The sequence below is a fragment of the Asterias amurensis genome, chromosome 3 (assembly GCF_032118995.1).
Source record: "Asterias amurensis chromosome 3, ASM3211899v1".
Lineage (NCBI taxonomy): Eukaryota > Metazoa > Echinodermata > Asteroidea > Forcipulatida > Asteriidae > Asterias > Asterias amurensis.
In genome coordinates, this window is record NC_092650.1 from 8,852,614 (window position 1) to 8,880,094 (window position 27,481).

At 38.0% G+C, this 27,481-nt stretch overlaps 1 protein-coding gene across 4 annotated transcripts; it reads right to left on the bottom strand.

Moving 5' to 3' along the window:
• Positions 1 to 4: 4 nt before the first annotated feature.
• Positions 5 to 27,337, bottom strand: LOC139934567 (N-acetylgalactosamine-6-sulfatase-like). Of its 4 annotated transcripts, XM_071928838.1 has the most exons (11): positions 27,158 to 27,337; positions 22,848 to 22,971; positions 20,653 to 20,830; positions 17,289 to 17,496; positions 16,320 to 16,597; positions 15,624 to 15,652; positions 7,236 to 7,339; positions 5,998 to 6,243; positions 5,334 to 5,455; positions 4,271 to 4,388; positions 5 to 295 (listed from the first exon to the last, which is right to left on the bottom strand). In XM_071928838.1, the coding sequence occupies exons 1-11, from the start codon at positions 27,275 to 27,277 to the stop codon at positions 209 to 211; spliced, it is 1,614 nt and encodes a 537-aa protein (XP_071784939.1). In that variant the 5' UTR covers positions 27,278 to 27,337; the 3' UTR covers positions 5 to 208. The 4 variants fall into 4 exon arrangements, with proteins under 4 accessions (XP_071784939.1, XP_071784943.1, XP_071784944.1 ...); XM_071928842.1 differs by lacking the exons at positions 15,624 to 15,652; positions 16,320 to 16,597 and adding an exon at positions 9,746 to 10,010; XM_071928843.1 differs by lacking the exons at positions 15,624 to 15,652; positions 16,320 to 16,597 and adding an exon at positions 15,790 to 16,054.
• Positions 27,338 to 27,481: the final 144 nt, after the last annotated feature.

A 27,481-nucleotide genomic window follows, 5' to 3' on the forward strand; every position in this document is an offset into this window, starting at 1 on the left:
TATGTTTCTAAATCCAACTTGTGAAATTGAGGCAAAATAAATTTTGAATTTGGCTCATAAAATATTCTGTGGATGATTCATTTTTTGCACAGCGACATTGACAGTTATAAAACATGAACCTTCTCTTTGAGAGATTTGTTATTATTTTGCTAATTGACATTGAATCACATCACTATAATGGGATAGCTTACCAAGATGTATCCAATGCTTAGTGAGGCCATCCACACTTATAAGGATTGGACTTTGGTATTGGGAGACAATCCCCTAATTTCTCACATCCTGGTGGGGCCCAATTCTAAAGAGACAAGAAAAAGCAAATTCATCACAATAAGTCGACATGTGTTGCTTGGTATAGTTATTAGTATCATTGATTTATCAGTTGCACGATGGAAACTAATACATGAAACATTGCAGACATTATTCCGAAATCAATTACAAACATACAGTACCTGTGAATACATGTACATGTTCACGTACCAAAAAGCCATATGGATCTACATGTACATACCAAGCTGGATTGGTCTGTCTATTAGAGTAGTGATAACTAAAACATAATGGAAACCCAAGATAGCCTTAAAATTATGAGGGTTCAACTCAATACAGCTATAAAATACACTGAACCAAAACATCATTATAATATTAGTTGTATTTAACAGTAAATAACACAAATCTTTTGATGAAGGTTTTTCTTTCCAAATAATGAAATTGAAGGCATTTATCCCATACACTTTGACACTCAACACATCATAAAAATTACATTAAAAATAGTTTGTTCAAGTACGTGGGGAATTTGAAACAGTTTTATAAATGTACACAGTGCAACACTTTTGCAAAGGCACTGCAAAGGTAAAACATAATGAAGGAGTTGGGTCACATATTGACTACTAATTTTGTTTAGGTTGTGCGACAAATGACCTTTGATCTACCTAGCAGATGGCCAGAACCTTGTTTGAAGATTGTCAATCAAGAAGTTATCAGATGAAAATGAATAAACGTATAGCCTAAGGATATTTGCTCATGATTAAGTAGAATCAGCAACTCCCAGCTGAAAGGTGATCCAAAGAGAACAATGTCAGAAAAGAACTTCAGGCCAGGTATATCAAAATAGGAAATAAGATTCACGAAAGCCCAGCACGCATTTATTTAGTATTTATTCAAATTATAGTGTCATTATAAGTTATCACACAAGCGCGAGTGGAATACGTAAAAATATAGCGCTTCTGTGTCCCAAATCCAACGAGGCCGAATGTCTTCAAGCAAACTTGGCACGTGACATATAACACACGTAAGACACAGGTCGTGAAATGAGCCGTGCAATAAAGGCTTATATAACACTCTTGTTGCTATGGACCGACCAATCAGAATTTAAGCCTACTTAAAGATAATTATGTTTATAATCTGATGAAAGATGTTCATCTAAATGTACTTGCTTTAGGTCAATGTAAACAAGTGTTGTCAAGTGATTTTCACTCAAGTATGAAGCTCTGCCAAGTACTTGGGAAGCCGAGTTGCACTCGAGTACTTGTGTCATCGAGTGAGTACAAGTGTCCAAGTATTCTGATATCCGGATAGCCAGTCCAAAACCAGAGTACTAAAGTACGGTGTGCTGATTGGACTCCCTGAGAAATGCCCAAATCCCAAATTGTATGTAATTCGGATCATTATTTTGGGAGATACGGCTTAACGAACTTTTGACTAATTAGCATGACCTGCTACGTTTGGACAATCATATCTCCAAAAGTAAAACACCTACCAAGATAATATTTACATCATTTTGAAGCTCTTGACATGGCCCACATTTGATAAAATAAAATCAAAAAATTTCCACGCACCACCGAAAAAATACTCGAAAATTTGACCTTTGACCTTGATTTGCGAAAATGAGTATTTTTCAAAACGCGTAAATTTTTTTTTATTGCAAGTTTAAAATGTAAGCAACAATATTCTGAAAAATTGTGATGGGCACTTTTACATTTTTTTTTTAATGATTTTTTGAACATTGGCTATCAAGGCCAAAACCATAAAAACGCATTGTACATGTACATGTACATACATGTACATATACAGTGTAATGTGTAGTAATGTGTACATGATACATGTACATTAGAAATTCAAAGATAATCATTCACATTTTGAGTTTCACATTTTGATGTATAGTACAAACACAAACTAAATGCATTCCACTAGATCCGGCAAGGATGCACTGCTTCAGCCCAAGTTCAGCAAATTTTCAGCAAAACTTTCAGGAGGATGTTCCTTGAAAAGTTCAAACACTTCTTTCAGATACAAAGATCAAAATGTTTCTGGAGATGTTTCTTCTCACCATCAACAGTAACCGATACAAAGTCTTTCATCCCTGGCATTTGTCTGCTGACGGACACGAACAAGTAAAAGTCTCTCACAGTTTGCACCATTTTTAATGAAAGAGATTTTCCAGCCTTAAGATTTGGAATGGAAAGCATTCCCTGCTAATTCACCAGTTTCTTTGATTTTCTTGGCATGTAGTTTGATGTTTCAAATTCATCTGCTATTCTTTTGATACTCCAACTCACTGGTAAGACGCTCAAGACATGAACTTTTTCACTTTTCTTTGTCAAGGAATGAAACTTTTGTTTCAACTGAGTTATCATCTCACTTTCATCATCACCGAACTGTTTTCCCGCAGCAGTTTCAAGTTTCTGCTTTATTGTTGTCTCTATTCTCTTAACTTTGTTTTCCATGTAACTTCCATGAGCTTTCTTATTACTTATGATGGGAGATACACCAATAATTGTCATAGCCTCATTGATAATGTTCATGTCGGTATTTGGCTGCACAAAAACATCCTGATGTGCAGATGACATTGATGGTCCCTGAACTTCTGGATCACTGCTAAAACTTTCAGTTGTTGAGAGTATTTTCTCAGGCGACAGTTCAGATATCTTCTTGTGACAGCCAGTGCATAAACTGTGTGCTCGAGTGAAATAAAGACTTGGATGCTCCAGTATAAACCTTTATGATACCTGCCTAAAGCCTGCTTCTTTTTTTTCTTGCTGTGTGATTTAAATGGGTCACAACACATTTTTCTCTATGATCATGACTTGACTTTTAAAGCACTAAATAAAGCTTTTAAAGCACTAAATGTGAATACTCTGTACACTGTACATTGTATAACATGTATACAGTATGTCGGATACACAGTGTCTCCTATATTAAATTAAGGGGATGAAATGAATTAGCTCATTAAGTCATGTCATGAAATAGACTTTTGAACTCCATATTATTACCAGGGTAACATGGTTTTTAATGTGCGTGTACACGCTCCCACACAATACTCTGTACACTGTACATTGTGTAGGTTGTACAATGCGTTTTTATGGTTTTTGTCTTGATAGCCAATGTTCAAAAAATCATTAAAAAAAAAACTGTAAGAGTGCCCATCACAATTTTTCGCGTATTTTTTCGGTGGTGCGTGGAAATTTTTTGATTTTATTATATCAAATGTGGGCCATGTCAAGAGCTTCAAAATGATGTAAATATTATCTTGGTAGGTGTTTTACTTTTAGAGATATGATTGTCCAAACGTAGCAGGTCATGCTAATTAGTCAAAAGTTCGTTAAGCCGTATCTCCCAAAATAATGATCCGAATTACATACAATTTGGGATTTGGGCATTTCTCAGGGAGTCCAATCAGCACACCGAATTTCATTTAAATCCGTGAGGGTCAGGTCCAAAAGCGTGTTGAATTGACATGGAATGACCCAGGTACAGGAATACTAATACTTCATTACACAAATATACTGCAACATGAGGTATACAAACATTGAGTGTTTTTTTATACTAAATCCTTGACTAGTGTGCTTGTTTCATGAACGATTAATGTCTGTTTTAAACACATCATAGATGACTTCAATTTCAATTTTAGAATGAGTTTTATGCCTCTACTCCTTGCAGTACGCATACAGGTAGGAGAGTGGAAAAGAAGTGGTATTTTGATTGGACTCAGAGTACTTTATAACATAACATTGTAGTCAGAGAACAGATCGTTTTACAATTGAAAAGTAAGATGGACTTTGAGTATGAGTAGATTGCTATCCGAGTAAGAGTACCGGTATATGAGAACCATCAAAACAGTACAAAAGTAGCACTTGAGTTAGTGCGAGTACTACTACATTAGATTTGTTTTAAAGATAAATGAAATATCAAGTTGTCACAAGCTTAAAAACCATCAAATTCACAGCATACAGACAAAATAAACAAAAACAAAAGGATGAATGAGATCTGTTTTTACCTGTACTGCAGCATCACAAATATTGAGCTGTGGTTCACCTGGTATGAGCTTGTCTTTATGGTCCTTGACCACGTTCATTATTCCTATAATTACATCCTTATACTCCTGGGTTGAATTGCTACCAAAAAGAAACAAAGAAAACAACACTTAGCCATGTTTGGCCATTCACATATAGGTGTTCATCAATCAGAAAAGTTTTATCAAACAACTATATTGAAAATTTAAATTGTACCCATACAAAACACTCACAGAAAATAAGCTGTTTTAAAGGCATGAAAACTTAAACCAATTTCATAAAAATGAAAACTCTCCACTTACATGTACCTAAAGTACTAATATTTTATGAGGAATTGCCTACTCTAAACACAAACATCAAATATGACTTCAGTAGAATGCATTGCTATAACATTCAGAGTACAGTATATACAGTGTATAGGTAACTTTTTATTCTAGTTTATCATTTGACAAACCCCATCCACTTTTCCAAAAGGAATACCCTCAATCTTGTCTTGTCTCCTAATGTATTTTTTTTTCTCAACTGGCCTGACAAGTGATGTATAATCAGGTAATGAATTCTGACAAACTGTATACTCAATAAAAAAAACCTATTTTCTTTAAAATGGTAATTAAGGTCAACAATTATAGAAGGAACAAATTAAATACAAACAAAATCCTCTCTAAAACTTGAAAGATCATAAGATGGCGGGAAAGATGTACACTGCTATATGCAAAATGTTACTGAGGCAATGCACAAGTTATGGTAAAGCTCACATTTCTTTGTGAACCTGTATGTTTACTATTGGTGCTGTGTAGAAGTGAAACATGGCTTCAAGTGACAATTTCAGAGGAGTTATTTCAGTGGGTACTAGAACTAACGAAGGGCAGTGAATAAATTTACCAGAATAAATATCTAGCTGATGTGGTAATCGCGATTTTAGATAATATTGAGATATCGCCCAAGCTTAGTTTCTAAAAACCAAAGGGACCTGATGAAAGTTTGTCAGAGCTCCACTGCGTTGTTATATAGCAAGACCCTATTTGATTTATTTCTGTCGATCTGTACCTGATAGGATATTTCTCTCCAGGGTCGCGACCAAGATGAAAGAGAAGTGGAGAAGAGCTGTGATTGGTCTGCTCATGAGTCATCACTCCTGTCACATTTTCTCCTCGACAAAAATTTACACCCTGAAACCAGCACAGAAAGAAAAGAACATACTTGATGCAATCCCTCTTGTACATACTGTAGTTTCAATTTCAACACAAACACAACTTATTTATTCTGTTGGAACGGAATGTGTGTAGTTAGATCATTTAGGGCAAATCACGACATTACAGTAAGCAACCAAGCATTTGTCCCTCGGAGGCCAGATAGACATGCTCACAATGCAGCACAGAAACAGAAACGCCCGTCATGAAAACATTTCCAAGCCCACTCGCAGTTTTATTTGTTATAGCTTCTTGAGTATACGTTTTCCTTGGTTCTAAAACTGAAGTATTAATGAATGAAAAGGTAACATCAAATAAGGATTCTCATTAGCAATTTCATGTTTCAAATACTGACTTTTGACCCGTTTGTTGTTTGATTGCTGCCAATGCTGGGGTAGGTGCACAAATACCTTAATATATTAAACAACATTTTGTCTATCTGCAGATTAATGTCAAAGTTAAGAATTTCTTAGAAAGGTACAACGGTAGAATAATTTCCCCCAAAAGCTAGACAACATTACCCGTTCAAGAAACTCTGAAATTGAGTTGGTCCATGTCCAGTAGTGTGCCTTGTATAAACCAATCCGTATAGCCATCATCTCATTACCACGGTAATAGTAAATTGGTTTGTTTAGATCAACGGTTCCATTGATAAGATGAGGCAGGAGATCAGTGCCATCAATAATCCGATCAGAAGGTGGCTTCAATCCAGCAATACTCAGAGACGTAGTAAATAGATCCATGATGCTTCCTAACTGATGGGATACCTGCAGATATAGGGAATCCCATTTATATTTATTAGATAGGGTGCAAGAGCATATTATTAATCTTGTTGGTGAAGTGTTAGGGTCATCGTTACAACCTCTTTCCCACTGTAGGTCTGTAGCCGGCCCCTGTCTTTTCTACAGATATTTCCATGGTACATGTGCCACCAGTGTGTCCGACCTAGTTCCTGCTATTAGGGTGTTTGAGCTTGAACCAGACTTTCTGCTCATTCTCACCCATATATTCTTGATTTGTTGAGATGTAGAACAAAGAGTCGCTCCAACAGCTTTATTCCACAAACTGCATCTCTTTTAGAACTCCTTGCCTGGTGGATGTTTCCCCCCTCCTACAATCTAGACTGTTTTACGAGGAATATCAATACCTGCCTCAAGCTCTCTAGAGTTATTTTCATGTTTAATCTTTTTCTTCTTGTAGCCCTTTACCTAGAGTGGCTTTTTATAGCTATCAGATTTGTGTTCCGAAAAATGATGGTACAAAAATAATCTTTGTAACAAAAATTTCATTTGAGAAGAAGATTTGGAATGCATCAAACTCTTTGTGAAGAAATCCCGTCAGAAACTTGTCTCTTTACTTCAAGGGACACGTTGCCTTGGATTGGTTGAGTTGGTCTATGAAAAGCGTTTGAAACACTTTGTTATGAAATTGGTATGGAAAGAAAGATGTTCGAAAAGTAGAATATAATGATCTTCACAAACATGCCTCGAAATTGCATGGTTTTCCTTTTTACTTCACGAACTACATGTAACATGGTCGGCTATTTTGTGGAGTAAAATTTTACTCCACAAAATGGCTTGCCCTGTTAGTTCATGGCGTATAAGGGTAACCACATAATTTGAGGCATGCTTGTTGGGAGGATGAACAATTGAAACGGTTTGGTATAACATGTACAAGCCAGTGTTTTAAATACCATGTCCATGTACACTATGCAGTACTAAAACATTTCCGGATTGTATCTAGTTTGACCTTGTCATACCTGTCCAGCTTTGATTGTTCCAGGCCACCATGCAATGGCTGGCTCTCTCATTCCACCTTCGAATGTTGTCTCTTTACCACATAAGAATGGTCCATTACTGCCACCTTTAGGTTAAATAAAATAGTATAAATGTAACATAATGTAATGAAACAAATATAACAGACCCCTCGCACTGACATCAAATGCAACTACAGTCCACCTATGCTCGGCCATTTTGGGATCATACATGAAAAAATAAACGTTTCACTGCATGGGAAGTGTGCACCAAAAACGGGGAACCCGACTCCCAAAATGGGAAAACTACTGGACGAGAAAACTTGAGTGCATGTTACAGTTAATAATACAAGGTAAACCATATGAGATGTACAACAAGGATTGTCAAATTCATAAACACTGAAAGGTGTTCAGGTTTAATGATAAATAGACCATGGGATGGGTATTGAAAACAGATCTATTTTTTGGGTCCCGTGGTCCCCATCTCCGCACCGCATAAAATTTGACGTACAAGGGTTTTCAATGGTACTGAATCCGAATTTGGTTGTTGCTAAGCTCTAAAACTACACAGTTCGTGAACAGACCAATTTTTGGGTAATTGTTTGTCAAAAATTTTTTTTTTTTTTATAATATCTATATTCATATGGACTATTTACCCATCGTGCACAGTAGTGCAGGAACTTTCTCCAACCGGTTAATGCGAACGATGTCAATTTTCAACTTTTCTTCCCATTAAACATGCATATATAGGCCTTGGTCTACAATAAAAATCCATGATTTTTATTGATTGAACATCAAGTACGATGCCATTTGTTTTTCGTTGCTACGACGTGCTTGTGTTTATCATCACATGCACGGCTGAGTTGGATATGGGACGCAGACGCACTATTTTGTGCGTACTCTACTCTCGCTTGTGTGATAACTAATAATTTTATCGAACAAGCCTGTAAATCGACATACTTTTATTCAGGGGTTCAAAAAAATACACCGTATGTTTAATGGTACCGTGTGGGAACGAAAACACAATAATGCTTTGAATGACGTCACCCACATCGCAGGCTTCCGGGGAGTTTTAGATCACTATTTGTCGCCGTAATTGTTTCTTTTCGGGATTCGGTGCACGATTTTCGCCAAGCAATGGATTTTCTTTAATGGATTTTCTGTATTTTATTTCATACCTACATACAAAAATTGCATGGTCCCAAAGTGGGGGCAAAGGTTTGAACAATTTTAGCGATCATCCCATGGTCTAGAAGCACAAATCAATTTTTTTCATTTACTATGAAAATGTTATTTTGCAACTTGTATCGCTATAACAAATGTGGAGATTAGTAAAAATGCTACATTTTAGTAAATGGTAAGACAATAAATCATGCAACTCTGAAAATAAATGAAGAGAAAAGCACAAAGAAAGTTCCATTTGGATGATGACCCCCCCCCCCCCATAAAAAAAATAAACGGGAAGTTAATTGCAAAACCTTGTTCGGCCAAATCATTCGAAAACCAAAGCATACAACATGTACAATGTAGAGAAAAGACCACTAAAGGAAATAGATTGAAAACCCACAGACCATCACCCTAAGCTTGTCTCTTAGAAAATACATTGTGATCACCAGCTGCTCTTCCAGTGATGATTGTTGCCATCAATTTGCTTGCCATGGTAATCGTCAGCCTGGTTGATAAAGTTTCGCTGCTGTCAAACCATGAGTAACCATTGAATTGAATGTTCACATCATGAAACAATTTCCTATGGAGTCTGTACATTCAGAGAAAAGTTGTATTAATTCGGCAGGATTTTGAGGAAATAATGAACCATCTCCGTTGATGGCGAGCTGTGGCCATCAGCCATTTGTTACAATACTTGGCGTTTGTCCTTTTTAGAATTTGAGAGTGGAGCACACTTTGAATACTGGCGGCCAAGATTATTGTTCATTTGATGATGGAATGTTCTAATTCCTTCTAATGGTCCTTTCTCTATGGTCAAAGGTACAAGTTTCTAAGATGTAAAAACAAAGTTAGCATGACAGTGGCATAACTAGACATTTTCATGGGGGAGGGCCTTTTGATATATCTCACCATTCAATTGTGAATTTTTGTTAATCTCACTTGTGGGTATGGGAAGGGGGCAATGGTTCATACACACCTCCCCTCCCTCCCCCCCCCTTCCCCCAACACAGCCTCGCCAGTGCTGCTTAAATACCACTGTCCGTTTTGAAGGTAAATCTCAAATCAAACATTTTAAAACAACCAAATTAGTAGCAAAAGTTAATATTGCAGACATTTTCATTGGGAGAGAGGCAAGCACGGGCAACATTTGAGGAGGCTATTTAATGTATCAAACTTTAAAATCTCATTTGGGAGACAATGGGATGGGTGAGAGTTCTGAGGGAGCTCTTTGTCTGGCTAAAGCCCTGTCTAGTTACGCCAATGCTTCATCACAAAGTTTCAAGGGATTCAATGGCATATGTCAATGATTTATGTACATGTATATTAATCATAAACGTCATGCAACTTACAATCAAAACGAGGATTTAATGGTGCCCCATTATCCGATGTGAAAAATACAAAAGAATTTCTGTCGACCCCAAGTTTTTGCAGAATGGATAAAATCTGCCCAACACCGTCATCTAATTCCCGTACAGAGTCACCATATAAACCACGTTGGCTTGAGCCAAGATAGGTCTTAGATGCATAGTGAGGTCTATGAGTGGAATCTGGGGCCCAATACAGGAAGAATGGAGTGTCTGTCTCGGATTGCTCTTTAATGAACAATAATGCATCCTATAGGTTAAAAATAAAACAGTCAGTTAGCTCACAAAATGGCTGCTAAAGACTCTTGAGAAATAAATTGATTGATCTGCTCATGATGGTGTGGGTGAACGAGTTCCAGTGTCTTTTTTGTGTTTTTGTGAAGAGAAATGACAGGTGTAAGTTAGATATAAAAAAAATAAAGTGCATCTCGCTCGTTGATGTTCCAGTATAGAATCACTCATTGAAATCTAGCTTTTCCATTCTTTTAGTGAAATGAAACAGTCCAGATTTAATCTTGTGGTTTAATCTGTGCCAATGTACTCATTATGCATTCAATCATAATCATTCTGTAAACTTGCACCTGTAGCCGCCTCATCCTTAAAATGCAACAAGGGCGCACTGCTGGAGTCGACGCCATCACCTGATCTCTTTCAATCGCTACTCTTCTCAGCTCTCCAATTGTACTATAGGCAGACCATCTATAACTGCACCGGGTAGGCCTCCCTGATCACATGAGCGCACCACTTTGCCTTCCCCTGTAAGACACCAACATCCACCAATCAGCTCAGCCAGCCTTTCGTTTGATATGAAATCGGACCACTTTATGCCCCGGAAGGTTTTGCCAAATCATTCAGAAATATGTGACATAACCCTCCATGATCTCAAAAATCGAATCCTCCAACAAGCTGACAATATACTCACTTGGTGGCGCTATAGAGATGACATTCTCATAATCTATGGCGGTAATATTGAAGAATTCAAAAACCTGGTAAATACCATGAGTCAAATGCACCCCACCCTCAAATTCACTTTTGAGGCCTCAAACTGTTCAGTGAACTATCTTGACTTAACCATATTCAAAGGTAACAGATTCCGTGAAACCGGTATACTAGACACCAAACCCACAGAAACATATCAATACCTTCATAAATCCTCATCCCACCCACCACATGTTTTTAACGCATTCATATACGGGGAAACCCTCCGCTTTGCAAGAAACACCAACAACATTGAGGATTTTCAAGAGAAAGTTGAGACCTTCACAAACAAACTAACAGCAAGAGGTTACACACATGATGAAATAAACACACAGATACAAAAGGTATCACATCATGAATGTGCTAACATATGATTCACAAACCACTGGAAGTACACCAGCAAAACAATAAATCACCTCTCGTCTTCACGACAACATACAACCCGGCACTTTTCCACAAGGATATATCACGCCAATCACCAAACATTGGCCTCTAATTCAAAGCGATGAAACACTCACGGAAATTTTTCCGAACACACCCTTCATTGCTTTCAAAAAAGACAAAAACATACGGGAAATAATCATCAGAGCCAAGTTGCCACCGGACACAACTGAGTCCGAAAGCGATCTCGACGATGCTGGTTATCTATTCAAAAAACACAAACATACCCACGGCTATGTCATAAACCCTACCATATTGGTTGCTCCCCACATCTTTTTCAAGATGTAAACAAGAGATTACCCGATTCATTGAATGCAACCTTACATGCAACTGACGAGGAAGCTTACATGACTTCCGAAAACTAGTTATTGCTACCCAAGGATCTGCAAATATATCCTAAATCTCGAAAACATTTTCTTTCAGATACAGACCAACTTGGTCTTAAAGGGTCACATTTCCTGGTTAAACTATTTCCCATCAACACCATGTTTATAATAACAACGGTGGAAATAGTACAGCACAGTTACAATAATTGGAATCGTATTAATACAATACATGTTTCAATTTACTACAAGTCAACAGACACAACGTCACTGGATGGGAGAGCACCAACATTTATTATCCTTTCGCTGTCATTGAGCTGGTGCCAAGATAGCGACACTTGCTGACACAGGGTATCATGGCCCCATGGAAAGCAATCGTCTCATCTGTCAATATACGGGTCAATCCGTGTCAATTCAACACGCTTTTGGACCTTACCCTCACGGATTTAAATGAAATTCGGTGTGCTGATTGGACTCCCTAAGAAATGCCCAAATCGCAAATTTTATGTAATTCGGATCATTATTTTGGGAGATACGGGTTAACGGACTTTTGACTAATTAGCATGACCTGCTATGTTTGGACAATCATATCTCCAAAAGTAAAACACCTACCGAGATAATATTTACATCATTTTGAAGCTCTTGACATGGCCCACATTTGATAATATAAATTCGAAAAATGTCCACCTTTGACCTGGATTTGCGAAAATGCGTACTTTTCAAAATGCGTAATTCTTTTTTATATGCATGTTTAAGATGTAAGCAACAATATTCTGAAAAATGGTGATGGGCACTCTTACAGTTTTTTTGTTACGATTTTTTGAACATTGGCTATCAAGACCAAAACCATAAAAACGCATTGTACATGTACATGTACATACACATGTACATGTACAGTGTAATGTGTAGTAATGTGTACATGATACATGTACACTGTACATTAGAAATTCAAAGATAATCATTCACGTTTTGAGTTTCACATTTTGATGTATAGTACCAACACAAACTGAATGCATTCCACTAGATCCGGCAAGGATGCACTGCTTCAGCTCAAGTTCAGCAAATTTTCAGCAAAACTTTCAGGATTGTTTCCTTGAAAAGTTCAAACACTTCTTTCAGATTACAAAGAACAAGATGTTTCTGGAGACTTTTCTTCTCACCGTCAACAGTAACCGATACAAAGTCTTTCATCCATGGCATTTGTCTGCTGACGGACTCGAACAAGTAAAAAGTCTCTCACAGTTTGCAACATTTTTACTGAAAAAGATTTTCCAGCCTTAGGATTTGGAGTGGAAAGCATTCCCTGCTAATTCACCAGTTTCTTTGCTTTTCTTGGCATGTAGTTTGATGCTCCAAATTCATCTGCTATTCTTTTGATACTCCAACTCACTGGTAAGACGGTCAAGACTTGAACTTTTACACTTTTCTTGGTCAAGGAATGAAGCTTTTGTTTCAACTGAGTTATTATCTCACTTTCATCATCACTGAACTGTTTTCCTGTAGCAGTTTCCAGTTTCTGCTTTATTGTTGTCTCTACATTGTATTCTCTTTAAAACTTTGTTTTCTTTGTAACTTCCATGAGCTTTCTTATTACTTATGATAGGAGATACACCAATAATTGTCATAGCCTCATTGATAATGTTAATGTCGGTATTTGGCTGCACAAAAACATCCTGATGTGCAGATGACATTGATGGTCCCTAAACTTCTGGATCACTGCTATAACTTTCAGTTGTTGAGAGTATTTTCTCAGGCGACAGTTCAGATATCTTCTTGCGACAGCCAGTGCATAAACTGTGTGCTCGAGTGAAATAAAGACTTGGATGCTCCAGTATAAACCTTTATGATACCTGCCTTAAGCCTGTTTTTTTTCTTGCTGTGTGATTTAAATGGGTCCCAACACATTTTTCTCTATGATCATCCTCCAGGGAATTGACTTTTAAAGCACTAAATGTGAATACTCTGTACACTGTACATTGTATAACATGTATACAGTACATGTACATGTATGTCCGATACACAGTGTCTCCTATATTAAATTAAGGGGATGAAATGAATTAGCTCATTAAGTCATGTGATGAAATAGACTTTTAGAGTCCATATTTTTACCAGGGTGGCATGGTTTTTAATGTGCGTCGTGTACACACTACTACACAATACTCTGTACACTGTACATTGTGTATGTTGTACAATGCGTTTTTATGGTTTTGGCCTTGATAGCCAATGTTAAAAAAATCATAACAAAAAAAAACTGTAAGAGTGCCCATCACCATTTTTCAGAATATTGTTGCTTACATCTTAAACTTGCATTTAAAAAAGAATTACGCATTTTGAAAAATACGCATTTTCGCAAATCAAGTTTAAAGGTCAAATTTTTGCTTATTTTTTCGGTGGTGCGTGGAAATTTTTAAATTTTTTGTTATCAAATTTGGGCCATGTCAAGAGCTTCAAAATGATGTAAATATTATCTCTGTAGGTATTTTACTTTTGGAGATATGATTGTCCAAACAAAGCAGGTACTGCTAATTAGTCAAAAGTTCGTTAAGCTGTATCTCCCAAAATAATGATCCGAATTACATAAAATTTGGGATTTGGGCATTTCTCAGGGAGTCCAATCAGCACACCAAATTTAATTTAAATGCGTGAGGGTCAGGTCCAAAAGCGTGTTGAATTGACACGGAATGACCCATACCCGGATGTATAACAAGGCCATACTCCTCCGAGATATCTCCAAGAATGGCAAGCAATGCTTTCTGGTGAGAGCCACCAATACCAGATCATCAGCATACCTCAGCTCTTTGATAGAGACCACTCACATTGGGGGCTCTGAGATGCGTTGTATGGCAATACAACTCCCTCATCAAAATTCTGTGTAGAAGCTGAAAAGTGTTGGAGAGAGTGGGCAGCCTTGCCTCACACCAGCTGGGGTGTCAAAAACCTGTATGAGTTGACCCTTCCATCAGAGTTGACCATTTGCATACAGGTACAGGTCTTCACTGAGTCGCAGTACATCAACATCAACATCAACACCGAGTTCGCCAAGTTTTGCAAACATGAGCTCGTGGTTACCGGAGTCAAAGGCTTTTTTTGTAATCAAGGAAGGCCAGATGGAGTGGAGTATTGGCTGTGTAGTAGGCTTCAGATACTGATTTACGAATTTAGCCTCTATTGTACCATTCCCTTCACTGAAACCTAAATGTGATTCAGTGACTTGACCCTGTGCAATTTTCTTTGCCTGAATGCGGTTAAATACTATCTTACTCGCATGACTGCATTCAATATGTAAAGTGATAGTTTACTAGTGAATGACAGAATGAGGCAGAGCCCATGTGCATTTATTATTATTGCCCAAATGAGAGGGGGGGGGGCAGTATCCCTGTAGAATGATTGGGTTTGTTATATTTAAAAGTTCTTGGTCTGTATTTCCTTTGTGTGATTCTGTAAACTCAAACTGTTTTGTACACTACCAATTGGGGGTTCTGGTGGTGTTTGGTATCACAGATCTTTCAACTTCAACTTGAACAGACGGAAATATCTGATCGTTCTCTTTCCAATGATGGTGAGCTTGGGTATTGAGGATGACAACACTACAGCTATATCACAAATGGCCTACTTCAGGGTTGAATGCTTGTGAGTGGACTAAAGTCACCAATGGTATGAAGACATGAATGAGTGCAATCAGTCCAGGGTGTGAATAGGTTGAAATGTTCCATACCCTATTTGTGACCGGGTTTTTTTCTTTCATTTCAACTGGAAATTTGGAAAGGTATCGTCCGAAGCATGTTTACAAGCGGATTTTGTGTATTGGTACTACTTTAATTACTTGCATTGCCAATCTTTTGGAAATTTCACCCAAAAATGGGGCACCCGTAAAGATGTACCACACACCATGATAGTATTGATTGTAAGCCCACATTGCACATTGGTTGCTGCAACTGCAATCTAATACACCTGTAATTGACTTAGGAAAGTAGTGGTAGCACTTTAAGACTAACTAATTCGAAAAACAAAACTGCAAAAACTTTCATAGCAACAAACTACTTTTTAGTACTTTACTTAACTGTATAGGTTTATGCCATGATTAACACATGCAAAAGTGTGTACAATTCAAAGCTATTTACCCATGTTTATCCCATATTGCGCTTCACCTCTATCATTTGTCAATTGTTCAGATTTAAAAAGAAAGAAGAAAATGTATGGAAAGCGTTAGAAAGGGTAAGGGCCACTAATGAAATTGCTTTTCTTACCACCAAAAGGAGAGGAAGAAAAAATGCATGAACATCTCACCATGGAACTTTCCTACCAGAGCAGCACCATTGTCAGAAGTGAAGAATGCAAAGGTGTTTCGGTCGATACCCAAATCTTTCAATTTTTGGAGGATTTGCCCAACTCCATTATCTAATTCCTGCACAGCATCACCATAGAGACCACGTTGGCTTTTGCCCAGGAACGATATGGATGCGTAAAGAGGAGTGTGAGTTGCATCAGGAACCCAATACAGCAAGAAGGGTTCACTAGCTATATGTTGAGCCTCAATAAAGCTAAGTGCTTCCTGAGTTTTTTTTGAAAATGTGATAAAAAGTCAGGTTATCGCAGCTGCTCAAGAATCAGGGTTTCTGCTACAGTTTATATAGACTAACATTTTGTTTGGTTTGGAATGGCTACAGTCAACCTAATTTAAAAAGGTGAAACACACAAAACATTACACACATACATGTAGAGGGTTGACTAATTAGTAGTGAAGAAAACTTTCAACAAATGAGGTGCTACATGTACGTGAATCAAGGTGTATAGTGTATTAAGTAACAGCAACTCACATAATAACCTCACCCTTTTCTCTGGCATAAGCTGCCCCACCATTATCAGATGTGAAAAATGCAAAGGTATTCTTAGTAATCCCATGCTTCTTGACCCTGGCTAGGATCTGACCCACGCCATCATCTAGCTCTCTCACTGCGTCTCCGTAAAGACCTCTCTGGCTGGTGCCGTGATAAGGCTCTGAAGCATACAATGGTGTATGCGTGGAGTCTGGGACCCAGTACAAAAGAAATGGATTGCTGCTTGCATGTTGTTCATCAATAAAGCTGATTGCCTCCTAAAACATTGTGATAGTGTAAAATGGTTGTGACATCAAAGATGTGTTTTAGGTACAGAAGGTATCTGTGGGTAATAGAGGCATTAATTTTCATTTTAAAGGTATGTAGTGATTTTTTTTCGACCACTTTTTGTAGCTTTGTTTTCCTGTCAGACGACAATACAGTTAAGAAAACTTATGTGCACAACTTTCCACGTAAACAAACCTTCACTTCATATGCAAACAATGTTTCCAATTTTTTTTTATCTCTCTTATGTTTCCAACCTGAAAGCTGGAATTTGGTGAGTCAAACAAAACAACTGTGAAAATCATGTAACACAAGAAAATAATCACACCAACAGTTATCCGACGATTTCTGGATACAGTCGGAAATCGATTGAATTTTCATGGCGCACTGAGGAGCGTTTAAAAATTGGCCTCTGACAAGGACGCACCCTTCTGATAATTTATATGTACAGATACTGATTCAAACCTATGTACAGTACTCAGTGATTTCAAAGATGGCCTCCTTTTTTTCAGAAGACATGAAAAAAAGGTCTGGATTTAAGATAATTTTTCATTGAGAAAGATTGCTCTCTGAAGCTATGACAAAAGTTTCTTTTGAATAAATTTAAAACGCCAAACAGCTAACACTAACAGAGAATAGTTAGTTCTTTGCCCACAAAGTAAACACTTTGCACATGATACATACCTTAATATACAACTGGGTTAGGTTAGACTCTCCTGCTTTTGTTATAATGAAGTCATCATAGTAACGGCCAGCCATGTCCTGATTCTTGTACACAGGAATATTGGGTGTACCAATGTTGTTGTATGGCCCAAAGTGGCAATTAGGTGACCCAAAAAACTCATCAAAGCCATGTTTCAACGGTAAATACTGTGTCTGGTGGCCCAAATGCCTGCATTAAATAACAAGGGGAGAAAAGTAAAACTTAAAGATAGAAAGCTTGTCAATGTGCCAGCTAGTTTTAGTCAATTTCGTAACAAGAACAATTAACAATAGACGATGTGACCTCTGACATCACACGAAAACCATAACATGAGCGCGCATACCGCCGGGCAAAACCTTCTGTGTTTTGGCAGCCAGCTAGAAAGTGTATGCAATCTTACCATGACTACAAGTCTTTTTGCCCGGCAAAACATGACGATACAGTGTTTTTTCAACAGAGGACAGTTTGAATGTAAACATACGTCACATCGTCTATAGTTTCTTGTTTTTTAAGTTCTTTATAATATAAAACTTGATGCTGGAAAAATGTTTGACCTACTACCATTCTGATTTACTACTAGTTAGTAACAAAAATGTTAACTATAATTTCTAGTTTTTGAAGTTCTTTATAATAAAACTTGAGGCCAGAAAAATGTTGGACTTAACATTCTGATTTAATACAAGTGACTTCTCATATAACACGCATGTCCGTCACTCAGTGATGCTCAAGGCGCTTTAAAGACACTAGACACTATTGGTAATTGTCAAAGACCAGTCTTCTCACTTGGTAAATTCCAACATATGCATACAAACCTGTGAAAATCTGAGCTCAACTGGTCATCATTGCAAGGTAATAATAATGAAAAAACACCCTTGTCACACGAAGTTATGTGCTTGCAGATGATTGATTTCGAGACCTCAAATTCTAAATCTGAGGTCTCAAAATAAAATTTGTGGAAAAATACTTTTTTCTCGAAAACTAAGTTACTTCAGAGGGAGCAGATCTCACAATGTTTTAAACTATCAGCTCCCCATTACTCGTTACCAAGTAAGGTTTTATGTTCATAATTGTTTTTATAGTAAATACCAATAGCTTCCACTGCCTTTAACATACAGCATTTTCTGCAAGGTATGTGGGACTAAGTTTGAACTATGAGACCTTATTCTTATCCGTCGTCAGTATGTAGATATCTCCGGTGTCCCATCAATAGAGTTACCACTTGAAGAGGGCGTTCCACAGGGTTCTGTACTAGGACCTACATTATTCACAATGTATTCTGCTCCGATCAGCGACATCATCAACAGTCATGGAATACATCACATGAGTTACGCAGATGATACTCAGTTGTATGTGATATTTGATCCTTCTACGCGTTCGGAAGCCATCACAACAATTGAAAGATGTGTCCGCGACATCAAAGCTTGGGCAGTCCAAAACAAAATGGCCTTAAACGATACAAAGACTGAGGTTGTTCATCTGAGTTCTCGATTTTTAAAGGTTCCCTCCCTACCTCAAATCATCATTGGAGAATCACCAGTTGCTACAACAAATTCTGTAAGAGATCTAGGTGTCATCATTGACAGCACTTTGGCAATGAAAGAACATGTGCGTTCCGTCACAAAATCATCTTCGTTTGCTCTTCATAAAATTAGTCGGATTCGTAAATACCTGGACAAGAAGGCAATGGAACGACTGATACATGCTTTTGTAACGTCTCGTTTAGACTATTGTAATAGTTTACTATTTGGTCTTCCTGCCAGTGATATTGCCAAGTTGCAGAGAATTCAAAACTCAGCAGCGAGACTTGTCTCAAGAACTAAATATCGGGATCATGTACAGCCTGTGCTCTTCAGTCTGCACTGGTTGCCCGTGGCACATAGAATCAAATTCAAACTCCTGCTACTAACATATAAAATTCTACATGAGCTCGCCCCTGTTTATCTGAGTGAGATCATAACGCCATACCAACCGAATCGCACTCTTCGGTCTTCGTCCATGAATCTTCTGTGCCAACCAGTAAAACGACGCACTGCTTTTTATTGGGATCGAGCGTTCTCACAGTCAGCCCCAAGTCTATGGAACTCTCTACCGGAACACATTCGAGCATCTAATTCACTGGATCATTTTAAGACAATCATGAAGACTTATCTTTTTAAACTGGCTTTTAACTAAGTACATTGCCTACTCATAATGCATGTTTTTTTCTCTTGAGTGACATTTGTTATGAATTGTTTTTGTAACTTTAACTTGCTTTCTTTTGTGAGTTATTTTCATATCTTTATAATTTTTGGGGTTTGTTGTTTTTTAATGACTAAGTACATTGTTTCTCATGGGGGTGGAATTCTTGGAAAGTTAGGGCTAGTCTTTTTTCAAGTTAGGACATTAAGTTACTCGTCTTAATTTTAGGACTGGCCATACATTTTAATATCTCTTGGGACTAGTCTTAAAGGGACTGGTCCTGACTCTCTGCGGGATCGACCCCTGATATGATTTAATTGTAAGTGTATTTCCTATATGGACTCCTTTTTAAAGTATTGTAAGTTTAACTAATCTTTTTATAGTAGTGCTTTTCCATAACTTTTTAAATTTCGTGGTTTGTGGTTTTAACTATTGGCTGGTCCATTTTGTGGTTTATATTTTTAGAAATATTTTATGCTCGTGGGTTTTTTGCTCTTGTTTGCAGCTATTTTTAATGTGTGCAGCGCCTTGGGGTCCAGTCATGGATGTAAGGCGCTTTATAAGCGTTGTTTATTATTATTATTATTATTATTATTATTAGCACCATGAAATTACTCCCAGGGTGTTGTGACGCATATGCAGCAAATCCAGCCAGAAACACAGGGCGAACCCCTTATCTTTTTGATAAAGTGCACTGGGTTCTAAGTGCGCATTACACAATACAAGGAACCAACTGCTTCACATCCAATTCGAAAGACGAAGGACACAAGTGTCACAACTGGGGCTCAAACCCACACTCTGCTTATCAGAAACACAGGAGTTTGAATTTGGTGCTCTTAACCGCTCGGCCACGACACTTCCACAAAAGTTATGATGTTTCACTTTTTAATCACTGATTGTGTTGAAAAAGCCACAATTTATCCTCTTTAGTATGCATGTGTTACATGATAATTAGCAGGAATATTTTCTTATCTTCAGATTAAAAAAAACAATATTGGCGGGGGAGGAACAACAGGATTATTTTGTTCAAAGGATTACATTTTTAAATTTTTAGAATGACAGGATTCATCTTTTTTTCCTCAGAATTTGGGGTAATAGTATAATTTTCAATACAACATGGTCAATATATACAGAATGAGTTAGGGCATAGAGTGTTATTGTACAAACCATTTGCCAATAATCTTGCTCTTATATCCAACTGTGCGTAAAAGTTCTGGCAATAGAACTTCACCATCTTGAATCCCACCATCAAGAAACTGTGGCACATACGCATTACGAGCATGCTGATTGGTCGTGTAGAAACCATTTCGAATTGGAAGCCTCCCACTCAGAAGAGCAGCACGTGCTGTGGATTGAAATACAACACATGTTATAAGGTTTTTCTGTACTGTATCTGGTAATCCAGTTCTCTTAAAGGGAAGGTACACGTTTGGTAATTACTTAAAACAAACATTAACTTAAAAACTGACTCGGTAACGACCATTGGAGAGCTGTTGATAGTATAAAACATTGTGAGAAACGGCTCCCTCTGAAGTAACATAGTTTTTGAGAAGGAGGTACTTTCTCACTAAAATAATAAAAGACTTCTAGCCAGAAGCCTTTTATTCCTATCTATAAGCATACAAATTCGTCCAACAAGGGTGTTTTTTCTCTCATCATTTTCTCGCAACTTGGATGACCAATTTAGCTCAAATTTTCACAGGCTTGTTATTTTATGCTTATGTTGGGATACACCAAGTGAGAAGATTGGTCTTTGACAGATTTACATTTAACTTACAGGGTTTGAAGAAAATGATAGTGAAAAGCTTCCCAGGTGCTGTAGTTTTTGAGAAATGAGTGAACAGTCACAAAATAATTGTTGTCTCAAAGAGAAGAAAATTATGTTAGCATGTAAAATCCCATTAACCAGTTCTGATATTATACCATAATCATAGCATTACTGGTTAATACGGTTTTTCATCCTAAAACTGAGACAAAAGTGATTTGTTTTACTCATTTCTCAAAAACTACAGCACCTCAGTAAGTACAATTTCAAGGGAAGCTTTCTACTATCATAATCTTGAAACTGTGTAAGTTTAATGTAAATTTGTGGACATTGTGTTTTGTGTTAGGAAAAGTGAACCTTTAAGCAATATATGTTAGTGCTGAAAAAAATTCACATGCATTTAAGAGATATATTTAGTTTGGACCTTGATCATTCAACAAGTCTGAAAAAAAAGAAAAGCTGAAAAACATACATTTTAAAGACTCCTAACCAGCAACGCTGCTGAACTCATGCTCCCCAATTCTTGTGTAATCTTCTCACTGTGTATCAACCGAGCAGGGCGGGAATCAGATTTTCTCAAGACAAACTTCTTCCCACCACTCCTTCCCCCGAGTTACAAATCCCTCGACGCTCGGTCTCTTATCAAAAGTTGGCCCCCTAAGTTTGTAACACTTTTCCCATTAGCATAAGGAACTCTCACTAGTTTAAAGAACTGCATCTTAAAAAACTGCAAATTCTTGTCAACACACCCTAGTTAACTTCTCTGTTCTTGTTTAGCACTTTGATCTCTCATGTAAAAGCGGTTATTAATAATCTAATATAATCAAACTTAGCATATAAGAGCTTAGTAAAGTTTTGTATTCATACCAGTAAATTTAACTTTTTACTTCAAGCAAGATAAACTGATGAAATAGCACATTTCTGTCAACATGCCAAACTTGAAACAAACTTAAAAGTACACAAAATTAACTCAAAGATAAGAATTTTATTAAAATTAGAGGAGTACATGTTATTTATCTGCTGGGTTGGATGGGGTACATGTGTGGGGTACAAGTGTTGTGTTATAATTAAGCATTGTATACCAGACTAGAGTAACTTTGTCACATCCTATCCCTCATCCCTCACCCATGTGTTCAAACAACCATACATGTATGTTCTGTAGAAAAAACACCTGAGATCTGTTTGCTGGGCTTCGGATTGGGGTGAGGATTAGAAAAATACACTAAGATTGTTGGGAAATAGGGGTTGAACCCAACCTTGTCCCCATGGTTTACTTTATTTTCAACCATGTTTAAAATAGTAAACCCTGGGAGGGAAACTCCTTACTTGGACCCTGATTGGACTTAACAATATTATAATATGTTTCATCATAGGTTCAGCCAGCCGCCGGCAACCAACAATGAACAAACAAGCTATTAATCTGGTACCGTACTACGAGAATATGACGAAGATGTGAATTTAAAAAAGTAGCCAGACTATTTTAATTTGCATACGTATCCAATAATTTTGGATCATATGCAAATGATCCAATACCTTGTAACCGCTTGACACACCCTGGGGACAAGGTTGGGATTTAACCAGGCATCGGAATACTTACATGGTGAGCAAAGAGGGTTAGCCGCATAAAAATCTGTCATCAAAGTTCCCTCTGCTGCCATCTGATCAAGATGTGGAGTCTCTTTAGCTGGTTGACCCAAGATTCCAAGGTCACCCCAACCCATCTATTAATATGTCAAGAAGAATGGACTTTTAATTACTAGTGATAACAAACATTTCAAGTAGTACTGGGAGTTAGCAACTTCAGAAAATCCCATTGAAGCTCAAACTGGAATACAAATGAAACAAAAATCAGTTTTCACTAAGTTGAAGTTACAGACAGTTTTTGAATCAGATTAATTTCTATTGAAAACCACTCTTTCCTTTTAACAGATCGAGCCGGAGGCGAGGTTTGTTAAAGGAACACGTTGCCTTGGATCAGTCGAGTTGGTCTTTGAAAAGCGTATGTAATAGTTTGTTATAGAATGCATTGATTAGAAAGATATTTTAAAAGTAGAATATAATGATCCACACAAGTATCACCCGAAATTGCGTGGTTTTCCTTTTACCTCGTCAACAAACACGGTCGGCCATTTATTGACTCCCATAAATGGCCGACCGTGTTCGTTCGCAAAATAAAAGGAAAACCACGCAATTTCGAGGCAAATGTGTGTGGATCACTGTATTCTACTTTTTAAACATCTTTCTAACCATATGCATTTTATAACAAACGGTTACAAACGCTTTTCAAAGACCAACTCGACCGATCCAAGGCAACGTGTTCCTTTAACAGCGCCAGCCACCAACCAAGGTCATTACCACGCAGTGAAGAAAGTGAAGACCAGGTCTGAACACTGTTATTCCCACTAATAAATACCTTTTTTCACGGAAAAAATTGCCACACTTAACAAAATTTTATGACTTTTCTCTCGGCGATACTTCCAGACATGTTCAGGGGCCAGCTTTTGATGGCTCCTTCTCTTTCGTGCGTTAATCACATTACTGATATTTGTAACCAGTGACTCTTTTAAAGAATGGTCTGTTCAGCGCCCTCACTGGGGTCAAAGGAGGCAAATGATTGGACAATAGCTGTTTTTTTAGCATTAAATTGCGCGCATGAGCTCAGCGTCCATGTAGCATGTTGCTGTAAACAAGACCATATTATGAACAAATGAGTTTACACGCGCGCACATGTAACTTCAAAATTGATACATTTTCAGCGCGCAATTAACATGAAGCATGCGATACAGCTCGCCCCCAACAAGTTGCACCCTGGCAATGTCGCCCCAAACAATGTCGCCCCCTAGCAAAGTCGCCCCCTTAGTGACAATGTCGACCCAAGCCAATGTCTCCCCCTAGCAAAGTCGCCCCAGATGTTGTTCGGAAAATAATTAAGGCTACAATACTTATATGGTAAAAAAATATAGTTAAAACTAGTAAACATTAACCCTAACCCTAACCTACTCCTAGAACTATTTCGGTTCCGTCCTGCTATCGTCTCCCGTAACCTCATAGGTTTATATCTCTCACGCGTAAAACGATGATGGTTTAATGATATTTGGAATCACAAATCTCTTTTTTTTTAATCTCTCCAAAATTAGGCTCTATGTGTCCTTTGATATCTCAGTGTCTGAGGGGACGACCAGAGAATCCACTCCGCAATCTCAATTTTTTTTTTTTATTATAAATTTTTACCGTAATTCAGTCCCATACTACTCCGTTTTACCACTACACTAACACTACAAATGCTGATTGTCCCCGAACTCTGCCAAACGCATCACGAAGTCAAGACACGTGACGAGCGTGCGCATATAATTTTGTTCCCAGGACAAACATGGAGAATTATCTGCACACGTTCGTCCTAGAAAAAAACAACACTCGATCCATGCTTTGTGTACAAAACATATGACAGGCGTCTGGGAATCAGACGTCTGGTTCCAAGACGCGTGTCTATATGTTTTTGTACACAAAGCACGGATCAAGTGTTTTTTTATTCTAGGACGAACGTGTGCAGATAATTCTCCACGTTTGTCCTGAGAAAAAAATAATATGCACACACTCGTGACTTCGGGATGCGTTTGGCAGAGTTCGGGACTATAGTGTAGTGGTAAAACGTAGTAGTATGGGACTGAATTACGGATAAGAATTTATAATTTTTCACATTTTTTGAGACTGTGGAATGGATTCTCTGGTCGTCCCCTCAGACATTGAGATATCAAACCTATGAGGTTACGGGAGACGATAGCCGGACGAAACCGAAATAGTTCTAGGAGTAACCCTTACCCTACCAATACAATATTTAAGCCATTATATTACCGAAAGAATCCTTTATTATTTTCTAGGGGGGGACATTGGCTGAGGGCGACATTGTTGTCAGGGGGCGACATTGTTGTCAGGGGGCGACTTTGTTAGGGGCGCGTTGTTTGGGGGCAATATTGTCAGGGGGCGACTTTGACTTTGTAACAACTCGGGGCGAGCCGGTTATTAGGGGGCGACTTTGCAGGGGGCGACTTTGTTGGTGGCGAGCTTGCTAGGTGGCGAGATGACCAGCCTCCATAATTAATAAGGGAATCAATGTGTGGTGAAGAGGTTTTCAACTAGTGGTTTAATCCCAACGAGGCCTGGTTCTTGATAATTTTACCGAGACGAAGTCGAGGTAAATTATAAAGAACCAGGCCTTGGTGGGTTTAAACCACTAGTTGAAAACCGACTCAACACACTTTGATTCCCATTCATATAAAAAAAATATACCTTTTCAGTCAAAAACATCTTCAGTTTTTGGTCAAAAAGTAAAATAAATGCAAAAATTATAAGTGTTAAATGATTTCTTCCAACACAACACCCCTCCAGCTATGAAATGGTAAAGTCCTCTGCTGCCCTCGGGTAAACAACTCCTTATTTAGGGAATGCTGTGCGTTTCGCGCGTATTGATCGCGTGATGTGGCACATAAGCTTGGGCGATATCACAATATTAACGAATATCGCGATATTAATTTGGAAACGATTTCGATATCGGATGGATTTGGTTTTAATCGCGATATATCGCGATATATCGCGATGTATTTGCTAGCTGAGACATCTTGCACCCAATAGGTCATTAGAACACCTCTCTTAAGCTATGACTGTCTCTTCTACAACTTTCACTTGGAGTTTGAAGACTGATGATGTCAAATTTCATTAATCGCGATTATATCGAATATCGCGATATATTGTCGGCGATATATCGTGAATAAAATAAATCGATATCGCCCAAGCCTAGTGGCACAACTGTTTCAGCCGTTGCTCTCGACCAACAATGGACCTTGCATTGACGTCATCCAATGGCCATCTTAGTGGAAAAACGGTGACGACACAATCGAAACGCACAGATTTGTATGCGCTGCGCACAGGATTGGCCAATGAACAACCTCCTTTTGACCTCTAGGTGAGGGCGCCCTACTGAAATGACGTCATGTGCATAAGGTCTATAATAGGAATGAAGAAACTGTCTTATTTATAAGAACAGGTGCAAGGTCGCGTGTAGCTGTTAATGGCTATGCTTTTAACATCGGTGAGCTATGAAAAAGCTTACGCATAGCTGGCCTCTGGACTTGGCATCTCTGGTAGCGATGCGCTGTATCTGGAAACTACCATCGCGCAACGTCACCTCACACATATTCATATTTACTTTGTACACCACGCAAATTGATAAATCAGCGTAGCCATACTGCGTCACGTGACATAACCTCTTCGATAACGGATATTCATGACTTGCAAGATTTGCCTGGTGCCCTGACTTCTCACGTCCAACATGAGGGGAACATGTCACGTTAAATGTAATTTTTGTACACGTTTTTTGGACCAATTTTCAAATCATCACATCTGGACAAAGTCATCATTTAGTAAGCCCTGTTATGTGTTATAGTAATTCCACAAATGTAAGGAATAAAATGAGGTACGTAGTAGTATTATTGGACTTTTTTAAATGGGAGAAATTTGCAATCAAACTACCACGCAGTTTGCGACCTTTAAAAACTTAGCGTTAAAGACATGTATCGAAGGTGGGCTGTAGTGGCGACAGTGATGAGACCGATAGTAAAAGTGGAGCCATTCTAAAACAGCTCAACAAGGTGGGCTAGGTCGCGTGTCACACCCATGAATTAACACTTTTTACCGGTCATAAAGAAAGGTTTATACACACCCATGTGACACGCTCCCCACCAATAGGAATAGCGAAACTGTCTGAGGTATTTATGAATAATAGATAACTTAGGTAATTTAATACATGGAGGTCATCATGATCATGGTCATGATGATGGAGGAATACTCAGTGAATTGAATGTGATTGATTGATCTGATGATAAAAGGATTCCCAAATAAATATTTACTTACATCATCCATCATCATAATAATAATATTTGGTTTTTGAGATGCTGAGTCTACTACACTCAGCCACATGAAGAAATGGACGAAAAACATGCATTTTCGAGCCATGTTGACAGTCTTCCGCATCAGCAGGAGAGCCACGACACAACACTCAACAGCTAGCTAGCTGCAGTCAACAACAACACAACCGCGAGGCCGCTGCGCACGAAACATAATCACGTGGTTTGATCACCTGATACACGATTACATTCGTCGTAGTTTTTATTTTATTAGCAAATAAAAAGGCATTTTTTTCATTTGAAAATAACATTAATACTAAGTTTAAAATAA